The sequence below is a fragment of the Pipistrellus hanaki genome (assembly GCF_964339955.1).
Source record: "Pipistrellus hanaki genome assembly, chromosome: 7".
In the NCBI taxonomy this organism is placed as follows: Eukaryota; Metazoa; Chordata; class Mammalia; order Chiroptera; family Vespertilionidae; genus Pipistrellus; species Pipistrellus hanaki.
This window is the reverse complement of record NC_140509.1, coordinates 8,402,671-8,417,381: the sequence shown is the minus strand read 5'-3', so window position 1 is coordinate 8,417,381 and position 14,711 is coordinate 8,402,671. Positions and strand designations below refer to the sequence as shown.

The 14,711-nt window shown below is 39.4% G+C and overlaps 1 protein-coding gene across 1 annotated transcript in view; it reads right to left on the bottom strand.

Annotated features, from left to right (window-relative positions):
* ZFAND3 (zinc finger AN1-type containing 3) overlaps positions 1 to 14,711 on the bottom strand; it is a 247,499-nt gene that overhangs the window by 175,388 nt on the left and 57,400 nt on the right. Inside the window, exon 2 of the mRNA XM_084889538.1 lies at positions 9,905 to 9,945. Coding sequence (XP_084745664.1) covers positions 9,905 to 9,945 — 41 coding nt within the window. The remainder of the gene's footprint in view (positions 1 to 9,904; positions 9,946 to 14,711) is intronic.

Below are 14,711 nucleotides of genomic sequence, written 5' to 3'. Positions count from 1 at the left end.
TGCAGGATTCTCTCTCATCATCTTTCATCTCTCTCTCTCTCTCTCTCTCTCTCTCTGTCTCTGTCTCTCTCTCTCTCTCTCTCCCTCTCCCTCTCCCTCTCCCTCTCCCTCTCTCTCCCCCTTCCCTCCCTCCCTTCCCTCCCTCCCCCTTCCCTCTCTCTCTCCCCCTCTCCCTCTCTCTCTCTGTCTCTCTCTCTCTCTCTCTCTCCCCCCTCCCTCTCTTTCCTCTCTGAAAATAATTTAAAAAAACAGTGGTTGACTGTGAAGTGGAAAAAGGATAACTGAGATAAAAGAAAACTATGAAATTTTAGTTTCCTTTTAAAATGTTACAAAGGGGAATAGACCAAAATATTAGTATTTGTTAATTCTGGATTGGCTTGTGGATGTTTACTACATTACTTTCTATAATATTCTGGTTTTTCATACATCCATAACAGACAGATACCCTCCAATAGACAACACAATGATTGAAAGAATTTGATGAGCTGAACTCTTTTCAACAAATATATAACCAATATGTGTTATAAATAAGAAATCTTTCTTGGATTTTCAGCTTTTAAAAAAATTAAAACCAAAAGAATTACAAAGACAGATAAACCATATTTCATCCCCACCCGAGAATTTTTAGAGAGTGGAAGAGGGAAAGACAGACAGATATATCGATGTGAGAGAAATACACTGATTTGTTACTTCCTGCTTGCATCCCAATCACGGCCCAGGTTGGGGAGGATCCTGCAACCAAGGGACATGCCTTTGACCAGAATCGAACCCAGGACCCTTTGGTCTGAAGCTGAGACACTGAGCCGGTAGGGCAGACAGACATGCCCTATTCCAAATGCTTCATTTTAGAAAAATGCCAGCCGAGTAGCAGAATGCTGCATAGACATGCTTCCAGGAACAAGCTGGAATTACAATTGAAATGTGGAAAGACTTCCTGAATAATCAACAGAAAACTCACAGGAAAGAACTCTGATACTCAAGGATCAAAGATGGAGACCGCACAGAGACTGGTAGGAGGGGTGGAGGCGCAAAAGGGCTAGCCAGGCACCCAGAGATGGCGAATGAAGTTCTGGAAGATATCTCACCTGTGAGGGGGTGCCACTGAGAACTCTGGGATCTAATCCCAAAGCTGGACTCCCCAGCAGAGAGCACCAAATCCAAGGACGGTACCCACATAACATTTAGCTGTGAAAAGCAGTGGGGTGGGTCTGCCAGGGACTGGCAGCTGAAAGTTTGGGTACCCTCTTGAAGGGCCAATGCACAAAAATTCCCACCTTGTGCTCTGGCAGAGAGAGGGTGAAGTAGACTGGAGCTGTGAGAGAAGAAGCTAAGAGTCGGGACTTGGGGGATAGAGCTCAGAAGGCAGACACCCCAAGTTTTCTGGGCTGATCCATTCCTTCATGCAGCAGAGGACATCTTTCCCACATAGACATCTGCCTTGCCTGGGGGAAAGACAGTCAACACACCTTACTGGAAAGCACCTTGTCCTGAGGCCACTTAGGAGATTAAAAGTAACAATTACCCTCCAGGCAGAAGCAACTGCCCCACCCTGTTGAAAAAACTCTTACCACAGGAGAGGATGATTGCAATCCTATTAGTCTGTAGACAGGCAGTCTCTGCAGGCTTTGAATCTTTGCCTGATCCAATTAATCAGAAACAACCTTTAACACTGTCTTGCACAGAGCAGTGGTCAGCAAACTGCAGCTGACTAATGAGTTTGCCAACCACTGTCTATCCTACCCTTTATCTCTTTGCACACAATATGACACAATTGCCTAATCCTCACAGCTTCCAATTACATCACAATATTTAGTCTACCAGTGGCAGCAAACTCATTAGTCAACAAAGGGGCAAACGGAGGCTCATGAGCCGCATGTGGCTTGCGAGCCGCAGTTTGCTGCCCACTGCACTAGAGATTGGGAGGTGTAGAGGGTCTATCTAATACATAGTCACAAACCCAGAGAGACAACCAAAATGAGTAAACAAAGAAACAACCCCCAAATGAAAGAACTAGAGAATTCTCCAGAAGAGATAAATAAAGCAGAGATAAGAAATTTATCTGAAACAGAGTTCAGAGTAATGATTTTTAAAATGTTCAACAGTATGTAAAAAGATATATAACTATGAAAAAAGAATAGTCTGAGATAAAGAATGGCATAACATAAATAAAGAACACATTTGAAGGAATACACAGCAGATTAAGAGAAGCTGAGGATCAAATCAGTGAATTAGAAGACAGAGTTAAAAAATATCCCACAAGCAGAAGATTTGGCTCAGTGGTAGAGCATCGCTCTGCGGACTGAAAGGTCCCAGGTTCAATTCCAGTCAAGGGCATGTACATTGGTTGCGGACACATCCCCAGTAGGGGGTGTGCAACAAGCAGCTGATCGATGATTCTCTCATCGACATTTCTAGCTCTCTATCTCTATCTCTCTCCTTTCCTCTCTGTAAAAAAGTCAATAAAATTATTAGAGAACTAAAAAAAAAAAAAACTAAAAAAAAAAAAACTAAAAAAAAAAAGAGAAACCAAGATGGCGGCATAGGGTAGACACCCGAATGCAGCCTACCACAACAAATTTGAATTTAGAACTGGAAAACAGGGGAGGCATTGCCCTGAAGTACCGGACGGCTAGCTGAGAGGAGGCTCTGCCATCTGGGAAGGAGAGAGAAGGCACGCTGAACCTCAGGAACTGTGAAGGTACGGAGAACTGTGCGTGAGAAAAGGCGCTGGCTTACTCCCGGCGCACGGAGAGGAAGGGCCCGACAGAGATTGCTGCTGGCCTATTCCTGGTGCGCGAAGAGAGTGGGGCAGGGCCGAGTTCGCTACTGGAGTACTCCCGGTGCTCGGAGAGGGCGGACAGCTAACGCGCAGCTGGCTTTCTTGTTCAAGAGGAAAACAGAATCACCCTATTGCTCTGATAGACGGCCCCAGGCAGGGAGAAAGGCCAGACTGTCAGGCAGCAGGCAGAGATCTCTCGGAGGTGTGTGAAGCCATAGGCTATTACTGCGGGACTTGGGGAGGAGCCGACAGGAAAACAAAGCTTGTCTGCACCAACCCAAAACTCTACCCCATCCAAGCTGAGCACAGAAGCTCTCCCAGAGGCTGGCTTTCACTAAGGAGGGACTGGCCAGAATCCAAAGCTTGTCTGTGCCTTTACCAAAGAGGTGCGCGTACCTGCAACCAATCTTCCGAAACTCACCACGAACAGGACTTTTCTAAGGCAAGACTGACAGGGAACCAAAGATTGTCTGCGCCACCCCAAGTCCCCGCCCCATCCAAGTGGAGTACAGAAGCCCTCCTAGCTGAGAAACTGCTGATCCTCACAGCCAATTGGCTTGGAGATCAAAGCTTCCCATTGATATCAACAATAAGCAAGGCTTAACAACAAGACTGCACACACAGCCCACACAAGACTACACCAAGACTGTCCACCGCAGGTAACTGGGAAGGCTGTGCTACTGGGCTGTACCAGAACACCTAGCACACAAAACTATTCTGTCAAATCAGGTAAACAACTAAAATGCAGATAAGAGGAAGGACACAAAGGAAGAAGACGGAGGAAAAGAAAAGACTGGGTTGAGTTCAAAACTACAGTTATAAGGTTATTCAAGAATATCCTAAAAAAGGCTGATAAAATAAATGAGACCTATGAGGATATGAAAAGGGAGCAACTAGAAATAATAAGGGATCAACTAGAAATGAAGAAGACATTGTCTGAAATAAAAAATATTACACAGAGTCCTAAAAACAGACTGGAAGATCGGAAGAATCAAGACAAAGATTTAGAACACAAAGAGCCAGAGGACACTCCTCTACAGAAGCAAGAAGATAAGAGAATCCAGAAAGTTGAAGATAGTTTAAGAAACCTCTGGGACAATTTCAAGCGAACCAACATCAGAATTATGGGGATCCCAGAAGAAGAGAGAGAGCAAGATACCGAAAGAATACTGGAAGAAATAGTGACAGAAAACTTCCCCTACCTGGGGAAAGAAATAGACTTACAAGTCCAGGAAGCCCGCAGAACCCCAAACAAAAAGAATCCAAGGAGGACCACACCAAGACACATCATAATTAACCCTTTGCACTCCGCTGTCCCCTCTCAGGTGACATCGGAATTCTAGCATATCACTAGGATGTCCCCTCTCAGGGGACATTGCAGTTTATTAGTGATTACGGGGAATTAAGTTATTTCAACGCTCTCCACCGCAAAGTAGCGTCGAGTAGCTGGTAGCCAATGTCCAGAATGGTTCGGAGTGCAAAGAGTTAAAAGAGAGAATATTAAAAGCAGCAAGAGAAAAGCAGGTAGTTACCTATAAAGGAGCACCCATACGATTGTCAGCTGATTTCTCAACAGAAACCATGCAGGCCAGATGGGAATGGCAAGAAATATTCAAGGTGATGAATAGCAAGAATCTACAGCCAAAAATACTCTACCCAGCAAAGCTATCACTCAGAATTGAGGGCCAGAAAAAGAGCTTCACAAAAAAAAAAAAAGCTAAAGGAGTTCATCACTACCAAACCAGAATTATATGACTTGCTGAAGGGGGTTCTTTAGGAAGAGGAAGAAGATAAAGATAAAAATTATGAACAACAAATATGTAACTATTAACAAGTGAATCTAAAAACCAAGGGAATTAAAAAATCTGATGAACAATATTAACTGGTGAATATAATAGAATCAGAGGTATGGAAGGGGAGTGGACTAACGATTCTTGGGGAAAGGGGGAGTGGGGGTGCGGGAAAAGACTGAACAAAAACTGTGCACCTATGGATGAGGACAATGGGAGATGGGGAAAGGACAGAGGGTGGGGTGGGAACCTGGTGGAGGGAAGCAATTGGGGGGGGGGGGGAGGGAGGAACACATTTGTAATAATCTGAACAATAAAGATTTAATAATTAAAAAAAAAAAGAGAAAAAAACAATTAAAAAACAGGAGGACAGCTTAAAGGAGCTGCAGGACAAAGTGAAACGTAGCAACATTAGAATAGTAGGTGTGCCAGAAGAGGCAGAAAGGGAGAAAGGATTAGAAAATGTGTTTGAAGAAATAATGGTAGAAAACTCCCTAACCTGGTAAAAGAAAAAGTCATACAAGTTCAGGAGGCACAGAGAACCCCAAACAAGAAGAACCCAATGAGACCCACATCAGACACATCATAAAATGCCAAAAATTAAAGACAAAGAGAGAATCTTAAAGGGAGCAAGAGGAAAAAAATAAAACAAACAAAAAACCTGTTACCTACAAAGGAGTTCCCATAAGGCTGACACACCTGATTTCTCATCAGAAACTCTACAGGTCAGAAGGGAATGGCATGAAGTACTCAAGATAATAGAAAGCAAGGATCTGAGATGGAGATTACTATATCCAGCGAGGCTATCATTCAAAATATACGGTCAAATAAAGAGCTTATCAGACAAAAAAAAAAAAAAAAAGGCTAAAGGAGTTCATCACCATCACCACCAAACCAGCATTACAAGAAATGCTGAAGAAATTGCTATAAGGGATTGCTGAGAAGAAGAAACAGAGAGAGAAACCTAACCATATAGAATTAAAATAGCTATAAATAAGTACCCCTCAATAATAACCCTAAATGTAAATGGATTAAGTGCTCCAATCAAAAGGTGTAGGGTAGCTGAATGAATACAAAAACATGACCCAACTATATGCTGTCTACAAGAGACCCACCTTGGAAGCTGCGAAAATGCAACGAAATAAATCACAAATGAAAAAAATGGAGGACAAAAAGCGACTGGATAGAGTTCAAATCTACGCGTATAAGGTTTTTCAAGAATTTCCTAGAAAAGGTCGATAAGACCTATGAGGATATGAAAAGGGATCAACTAGAATTACTAAGGAATCAACAAGAAATAAAGAATACATTATCTGAAATAAAAAATATTACACAGAGTCCTAAAAACAGAATGGAAGATCACAAGAATCAAGTCAAAGATTTGGAACATAAAGAGCCAGAAGACACTCCTCCGAAGAAGCTAGAAGGCAAGAGAATCCAGAAAATTGAAGATAATGTAAGAAACCTCTGGGACTTCAAGAGAACCAACATCAGAATTATGGGGGTCCCAGAAGATGAGAGAGCAAGATATCGAAAACATACTGAAAGAAATAGTGACAGAAAACTTCCCCCACCTGGTGAAAGAATTAGACTTACAAGTCCAGGAAGTGCACAGAACTCCAAACAAAAGGAATCCAAAGAAGACCACACCAAGACAAATCATAATTAAAATTCCAAGAGCAAAAGACAAAGAGAGAATATTAAAAGCAGCAAGAGCAAAGCAGGTAGTTACCTATAAATGAGCACCTATACGATTGTCAGCTGATTTCTCAACAGAAACCATGCAGGCCAGACAGAAATGGCAAGAAATATTCAAGGTGATGAGTAGTAAGAACCTACAGCCAAAAATAATCTATCCAGCAAAGCAATCACTCAGAATCGAAGGCCAGATAAAGAGCTTCACTAATAAAAAAAAAAAAGCTAAAGGAGTTCATCAACACCAAACCAGAGTTATATGAATTGCTGAAGGGGGTTCTTTCGGAAGAGAAAGTAAATAAAGATAAAAATTATGAACAACAAATACGTAACTATCAACAAGTGAATCTAAAAACCTTGGACAGATCTTCCAGACAAAAACTTAACAAGGAAATAGACTCTAAAGGGTATACTGGATGGATTTAACAGACCTTTATAGAACATTTCACCCCAACATAGCAGAATATACATCCTTCTCAAGTGCACATGGGTCATTCACAAAAGTATGGAGTTTCCTCAAAAAATTACAAATGGAACTCCCATTTGGCCCAATAATCCCACCTCTAGGAATATATCCCAAAAAGCTAGAAACACCAATCAGAAAGGATATATGCACCCCTATGTTCATAGCAGTACAATAGCTAAGATTTGGAAACAGCCTAAGCACCCATCAGCAGATGAGTGGGTTAGAAAACTGTGGTACATCTACACAATGGAATACTATGCTGCTGTAAACAAGAAGCAACTCTTACTATTTGCACAGAATGGATGGACCTGGAGAGCATCATGCTAAGTGAAATAAGCCAGTCAGAGAAAGATAAATATCACATGATCTCACTTATTTGTGGAATATAATGAACAACATGAAGTGATGAACAAAAATAGAGCCAAAGGAGGAAAATATATACTGGAATATAATACAAGTAATCCTGTTATTTGCAGATTTTTAATATTTCCTACAATTTTTGTGATATCATACTAATGTTAGTACAGTTTTGATAACATTATACTTAAAATCCTTTTATTCTTAAAATATTAATATTTATTGCATGTATTATTATATGTAAGATCATTTTTCTTGAATAATTGTTGTTTATTGCGTGTAATATTATCATATTTAAATAATTTTTCTTGAGGAAAAAAATGTTTCATCTTAAAACCAGAAGCTGCCTTTCTTCTGGGAAAAGGTGATTTGCAAAATCAAGGTATGAGAAGCACACTGATTCCACTATCTTGCCCAAACCTCACCTATAAAATAACTAATTGGAGTGGGTATTTTAATACTATTTCCCTGATGGATACACCACAATGTCTAGAAGAAAACAACCTTAAAAATTTCAGATTCACTCTGTTCTTCTTATTGCAAATCCTCAAAATTCAGCAGTAACTTTCAAGGGTTACTAGAATTAAGCCACTTCTATTCTTAACTTCTAACAGGGAATAAAGGCAGAAAAGAGATTATAGTTCCAAGCAGTAAGAGCAGCAGGTTAATGCAAAAATTTTTAATTTACCTGCTATGATATAAGAATTTGCAACCCTATTATGGGAATAACCACAAAACATTTTGTCTTATTGCTATTTTCATTTTTACTATAAAATGAAACTCTCATCAGTGAGGAAACATCTCTTCATACCTGTAAATTGTAGATATGAAGAGTAAAAAAAGCATAATACATTTGTTTAACATAGCAGATACTGCTAAAAGTTAAAAACCAAACTTACCAATATCTTTCCTTTTAAAGATCTGAAGTATTTGACAAATTCTAAACATTAACAGATACAAACTGCCAGTTTTCCCAGCCCTCTCAACTATTTCCCACTTATCGCCTAGGTTAGACATAAATACAAAGGTCTAAAGCTTATACTTTGATTATTTCGGTTCTCAAATGGCATAATGAATAGAAGATAAAAAATGACAGATTCTCCCTTTTACCAAACTTTAGCTAGGATCCTCTTGAGCTCTTTCTCAAGTAGGCCTCAACCTTGGCCTATAAAAACTATAGACTCTTAACACAAATGATTTCATCTACTCCTCTCCCACAACAGTAAAAGATTTAAACAAACACTAATAGTTTCTAACAGCTCAAGGTCCCATCCCTAGGGCTGACCATAGCCCCTCTGTAAGTGCCTGCCTAGGGTTGCCAAAAGAATTTAAGGTTTGTTATAACCAACATCAGACTAGAGCCCCCAGAGAACCCTATCTTAGAGCACTCACTAAAAAGAGTTTACAATTGTGAATTATCCGTGACCCTTGGAGATGTGTATATATCTCTCCTATAATTCTGAAGTTTTTGTTCAAGGACATGACAGCCATTCTTTAAAAGGTGGTCATCAGGAAGGAGAGGGTCTCATCCCTCCATCTCTGCAGAATCCTAACTTCCATGGTTGTCAACTAAGAGGCACCGCCCCACCTTATCATTTACACTGATCAACCCTTTGTAATCTGTCACTTCCCTGACTCTATTGGGCCAAAATAGCAAACCCTGTCTAGTCCCTCACCTTTTAAAATGCCCAGTCCCGCCAAGACCGGTTTGGCTCAATGGATAGAGCGTCGGCTTGGGGACTGAAGGGTCCCAGGTTCAATTCCGGTCAAGGGCATGTACCTTGGGTGCGGGCATATCCACAGTGGGGGATGTGCAAGAGGCAGCTGATCGATGACTCTCTCTCATCGATGTTTCTAACTCTCTATCTCTCACCCTTCCTCTCTGTACAAAATCAATAAAATATATTTATAAATAAATAAATAAATAAAATGCCCAGTCCCTCTGCACAAATCCAAGTTGAGTTCAGTTCACACAGAACCTTCTATTATAGCCGTAAATTACTGATTAAGAGCTGTCCTTACCACTTTAACCAGTGTCCAGCTCTGTTTATCTTTGACAAAAATAAAGTGATAAAGAAGGAATATTAAGTTAAACATATCTCAATTAAAAGATTAAAAGAAAAATCATTATCTCAAGTAGTAAAGACTTAGTTGCTTTATATAAGATCATTTAGATATAAAGTTCTTTTTTTAAAATAAAAAATTAAAAAAAAAAAAAAGGAAACATGAAGGCTTCAACTCCATGAAGGAATCATAAATCTAAGAAGTCAACCACTCAATATTTGGGGTGGAAAGAACACCTGGTAAATATCAAACCCCAACCCTTCATGTTACAAATAACGAATCTAATGCCCAAAGAGATTGTGACTTACCTAAGGTAACTTAAATGAAGGACTGGATTTAAAAAGGCTAATTCAGTGTGATTGTCTTCCTGGCTCCAACATGAAATATTCTTTCTCTTGCATTCTCATTAGTAAAAGTAACATTCACCATTAATCATTCAAGATCAAACATGAACATATATTACCCTTAGTACAATGTGAGATTTTACAATTCCACTATAGACCACAATTATACACTGAGGACAGTTTGTTTGATGCAAGTACACGTAAGATTTCATTTCATTCGGGAAGGCTATTTCAATAGTCCTAGGAAAATATATAAAGCACTTTGTTGAAGAGAAATTGCTTTCACACACAAGCAAAAAAACAAATCCCCATGCATAAACCCAAAGGAGGGCCAAATGAAGTAGACAGTCTTACAAACAATCAAAAGAAGAAAAATAAAAGTAAATAAAAAATCCTTTACTGCACTTACCAGCAAAGCATTTGGAACAGAGGTTCATAGTCTTGCTGGACCTAAGGCAAAAAAGAAAAAGAAGAAAAAAAAAGAAGAGCTAAAACTTCAGTATCACTGGCCAGGCAACTACACTAATAAACTAATAGTAAGTCTCCAATCAGCCACACCACCCCCACAACAAAACACAATACTTTTTATTTGTGAGTTACCCAATGCATTATTTTTTGTGATTAGCAGCTGTTTCTCCCACATAATTACCACATTCCCGCAGTTCACACTGGAACATTTATCACAAAGTTATCACTACAATGAAAACTTAATCTGTAAAGGGGTAAGACTTCCTCATTGTATACACATTCATTTATCTCTGCAGCATTACTTGAACTTTTATCTTGTCTTCTTTCCCCCCATTCCATTCCTATTTCAAGATGTCACATTATGACCTTGCTGTTTAAAATTCTTTCTTCAAATGTTCCCAATAAAATTATTTCTCATGTCCTTTCCTCGTGTTAATAGCTACTAGTCATGGAAAAATAACTTGGGTGGGCAATTGACATGCATTATCTTAATCTTCCTAACATCCCTGAGATGGAAATTATCATATTGCTTTGCTTCTAAATGCATTTTTTAAAATCACATTAACATTTGTACGAACAGGAAACATCATACAATTGGCTATAAGGAATGACTAATTTAATGAGAAAATGTTCCCACCACCCTCCTACAAGGGATCTTAAGTTCAGAGGTCTTAGGAAATCAAGGCCATACAATTGCATGCCATGTGAGGGGTGAGCAGCTTGCCCAAGATCACACAATTGTAGAAGAGCAGAGGAAGTGTGTGACCTCGGTACTGAGCCAGCTCCAAAGGGTCCTCTGCACACAGCACAGCACAGTATGTGGCATCACACAGCAGCCCAGGCACAACACGGTGGGCAAGCAATAATAATTTGTCTGAAAGTTATTCTCATTGCTATTTCCCTTCCTGATTCTTTCTCAAGTACTAGATTCATTCCTATAGCTTTCCGCCAAACAACTCCTGGAATACTCTGTTGAATAATCTGGCCTATTTACAGCCCAATATTCCTCAGCAACTCCCTTCCCCATATTTTAGTCTTTGCCCAAAGCCACTCCTCCACATGGAATAAACCAACTTTCCTCTGCCTCCTTAGTAAATTTTATAATTAATGAAAGCCTTCCTCAGGAAGTATTCCCTGATAACTATGATTGTATGCCAATGTAATGAAACCAAAGACCTAATGGTTATTAACTATCATAAGGTGACAAAATCGGGGGTAGGTAAATCTTGGGTCAAGAAGAGATGGTCATTATTTCTCCTTCCCAAAGATGATGCTACGTTAACAGGTGAATCTTTCTTTAAGACTCTACTTAATATAAAGACAACAAAGGAAGTAAGGAAATTTAAGCATCAATAATTGCATACAAATGAAAAAATGGAAGATGCATTAACAGTGGAACCTAACACTTTTTATATGCCTACTATGTGGTAAGCACGATACCAGATGCTTCAACCCCATTTCACCAAACGAGAAAACAGAAGCTCCAAGAGGGTATATAATTTGCCAAAGGTTACAGAACACGTTAGTGGATGAACCTCGTCTGCTGAACTCTAAAGGCTGTGTTGTTTTCACCACATCATGCCTCCAATGCCTCCAATACAGAGGAGAGGGGTAATCTGAGAGAATGGTCCCACAACTAAAGATTTAATCTATGGTAATTAGGTCAGCTCTCTTCATATGGTGAAAGCGCAAAGCCTCCCCTCCAAAAACATATACCAGCAGGAGGGCTAATGTCCAAGCATCGTCCTGTTTTCTTAAAAGCCCAGGTAGACAACCACATTTGAGAATTGCCTGAGTCAAGTGAAAGAAAATTTAAAAAAACAAAACAAAACAAAAACACCACAAAACAACTTTTAGTCAAACAGAACAGAACAGGTAAGCATGGGCCTATTAAAACTGATGTTAGAGTGCAGGAGTATCAGAATGAATTATAATCTTGTTATGATGTCAGATCTATTAGATTTCATAAGGCATGATTTTTCACAAAATACACTTGAATCTTTGTTATAATTTATGATACTCAGTATGTACCTATAATGCTTTTATGAAATCTTTTATTAATGAATTCTAACTGTGCATGTAATTTATTATGTATATTATGAATGTACTAGAGGCCTGATGCACAAAATTCGTGCAAGGGGCTCGGCCCTCACATCCCCGGCCAGCCCTCCCAGGCCTGGCTACGACCGGAGGGTCGTCTGGACAGTCGTCCTACTGTTTGGTCTAATTAGCATATTAGCTCTTTATTATATAGGATGTGTGTGTGAGACACGCATTATATTAGTAATCTTATCTAATATTTAGTTTGCCTCAAATAAACACAAATAAATCCAATAAATAGTTACTGGCACCCAGTGTGCCAGGCACTGTGTTGGGTGCTGTAAATATATCCAAGAACCAAGACACAGTCTCACATCACTTTTTTTTTTAAAGACTTTCTTTCATGCTGTTTTTTTTGTTTTGTTTTAATATATTTTATTGATTTTTTTACAGAGAGGAAGAGAGAGGGATAGAGAGCTAGAAACATCGATCAGCTGCCTCCTGCACACCCCCTAACTGGGTATGTGCCCGCAACCAAGATACATGCTCTTGACTGGAATCGAACCGGGACCTTTCAGTCCGCAGGCCAAAGCTCTATCCACTGAGCCAAGCTGGTTTCAGCTCACATCACTTATTATTAACCTGAATATATCAGTCATTAAGCAGACTGCTGTGGAAATACCCATCCCTTTTCATCATTTCCTTATTTTACTTTTAGATGTGAACATTCTGCTTCATTCTTCCCTGGGGCATTATAGGATTCTCACTTTGTCATATCAACTCCTTTAAATTCCAATTTTCATTTTAGATGGGGAAAATGTACATCCAAGCAGCCTCTATTACTACTTCAAAGCAACTGGAAAAATCCCAGATCTCCATTTCCATTGAGCTGAGAATTTCCTATATGCCTAATAATGATACTTTATGACCTAGAAGTTCCAATGAATTGGTAGTAAGAAAACACTGATTTGCTTCAGTGGCACTGTAATTGGAATGGTGATTAAATGTATCATGTTAAATTTACTCTGGGCCTTTTCCAGTGTGGCAAACATAAAATGAGCTATCAGCATCAGCAGAGCCTAAATCACACTTTCCTTCTAAAATGATACTTCTCCTACTTGTCAAAGGTGATTGTTTGAGCTTATCCATTAATAATGAAGTGGCATAACATGGCAAACATATACACCCACATAGACTTCTACAGGATGTACACGGACCAACATGGTTTATTGTACTTAGCAAGTTGGGACACTTTATGTATGTCAGAGCACTGCATTTGCACCACTATTGTTAATGGTCTGTCAGCATTTCCATTATAAAGCAATTTTCAAAGGTTTATTGCTCTGCTGAAGAATTTGCTCTGAGCTGAAATTTGGCATTCCAGAAAAGCGAAAACTGTAGCCCATAAATGTTTATTCCCTTTCAAGTAGGCAAAGTAGTTTGTTTGTGTGGGTGTTTTAGGGTGTTTTATTTTTTTTTTTTAAGTTAATCTGACTCTTTATTTTAGAATTTCCCCCTATAGCCCTTTGTAAATATTGTCAGAAAATAACCCTCACACCTCACAAAGGGACGATTGTTTGATAACATCAGCTAGCAACCTGCAAGGTACAGAGCACAGGTTCCAACTTTTTTATGGAAAACAATTTTTTTAAAGTAAACATATTTTTTTAATCAATAGTAATTTTAAAGCTTTTTCATCAGTTCTACCTAGTTATATTAAATTATTCATCATACTAGAGTACACTGCCATTGATATTAAAATTAATGGATGACTTTTAAATTCTCAATTGTTAAACCTCCTTTTATTCTTCCCACTCAAGAACCATAGACTAGCCCTGGCCAGCTTGGATGAGTGGATAGAGTGTAAGCCAGTGGAAGAGGGGTCCCAGGTTCGATTCTAGTCAAGGGCACATGCTGGGTTGTGGGCATGATCCCCAGTAGGGAACGTGCAGGAGGCAGCCAATCGATGATTTTCTCTCATCATTGATGCTTCTATTCTCTCTCTTTTCCCTTCCTCTCTGAAATCAATAAAGAAATAAAAATAAATAAAAATAAATTTAAAAAACAGGGGACTGTTCCCCTTCCCCACATGGGAGTCAGTCCAGGGACTCTTTCCCCCTCTCTACTTGGGAGTCCATTCTGTGGGACTCCTCCCTCTCCCTACATGGGAGAAGTACTTGTTCTTCCATAAATCACCATCTTTGCTATACCAAAAAAATAAAAATAGCCATAAACTACTACTGACCTAGTGTGAATTTTAATCCTAAAATCCTACTCTCAATTCCTACTTAGCCTGCTAGATAAAGGGAATAAGTGCAGTAGGTAATAGCTAGGTAGCAAGAAAGGTTATATACTAGATTAGGGGTGTCGAACTCAATCAGAGAAGGGGCCAAAATCTAAAATCCAGCCTAAATCGCGGGCCGAATAGTTTACTGAACAGGCATAAACTGACAATGTCATAAACTGACAGCGGAGTGCAGTGATGACAGCGCGGTGCGGGCCACATTGCAAGGCCTGGCGGGCTGGATTTGGCCCGCGGGCCTTGTGTTTGACACATGTGTACTAGATAGAAGCTTTAAAGGCAATTCAGAAAATAATGATTGGGCCCTAAATGCCAAAGTTCACAGAAAACACTGTAGTAATCTACAAGATTGGTACATTAGTGATAAACTAACAATTTTACTTAATCTCTAGGAAATCTTCTGTTA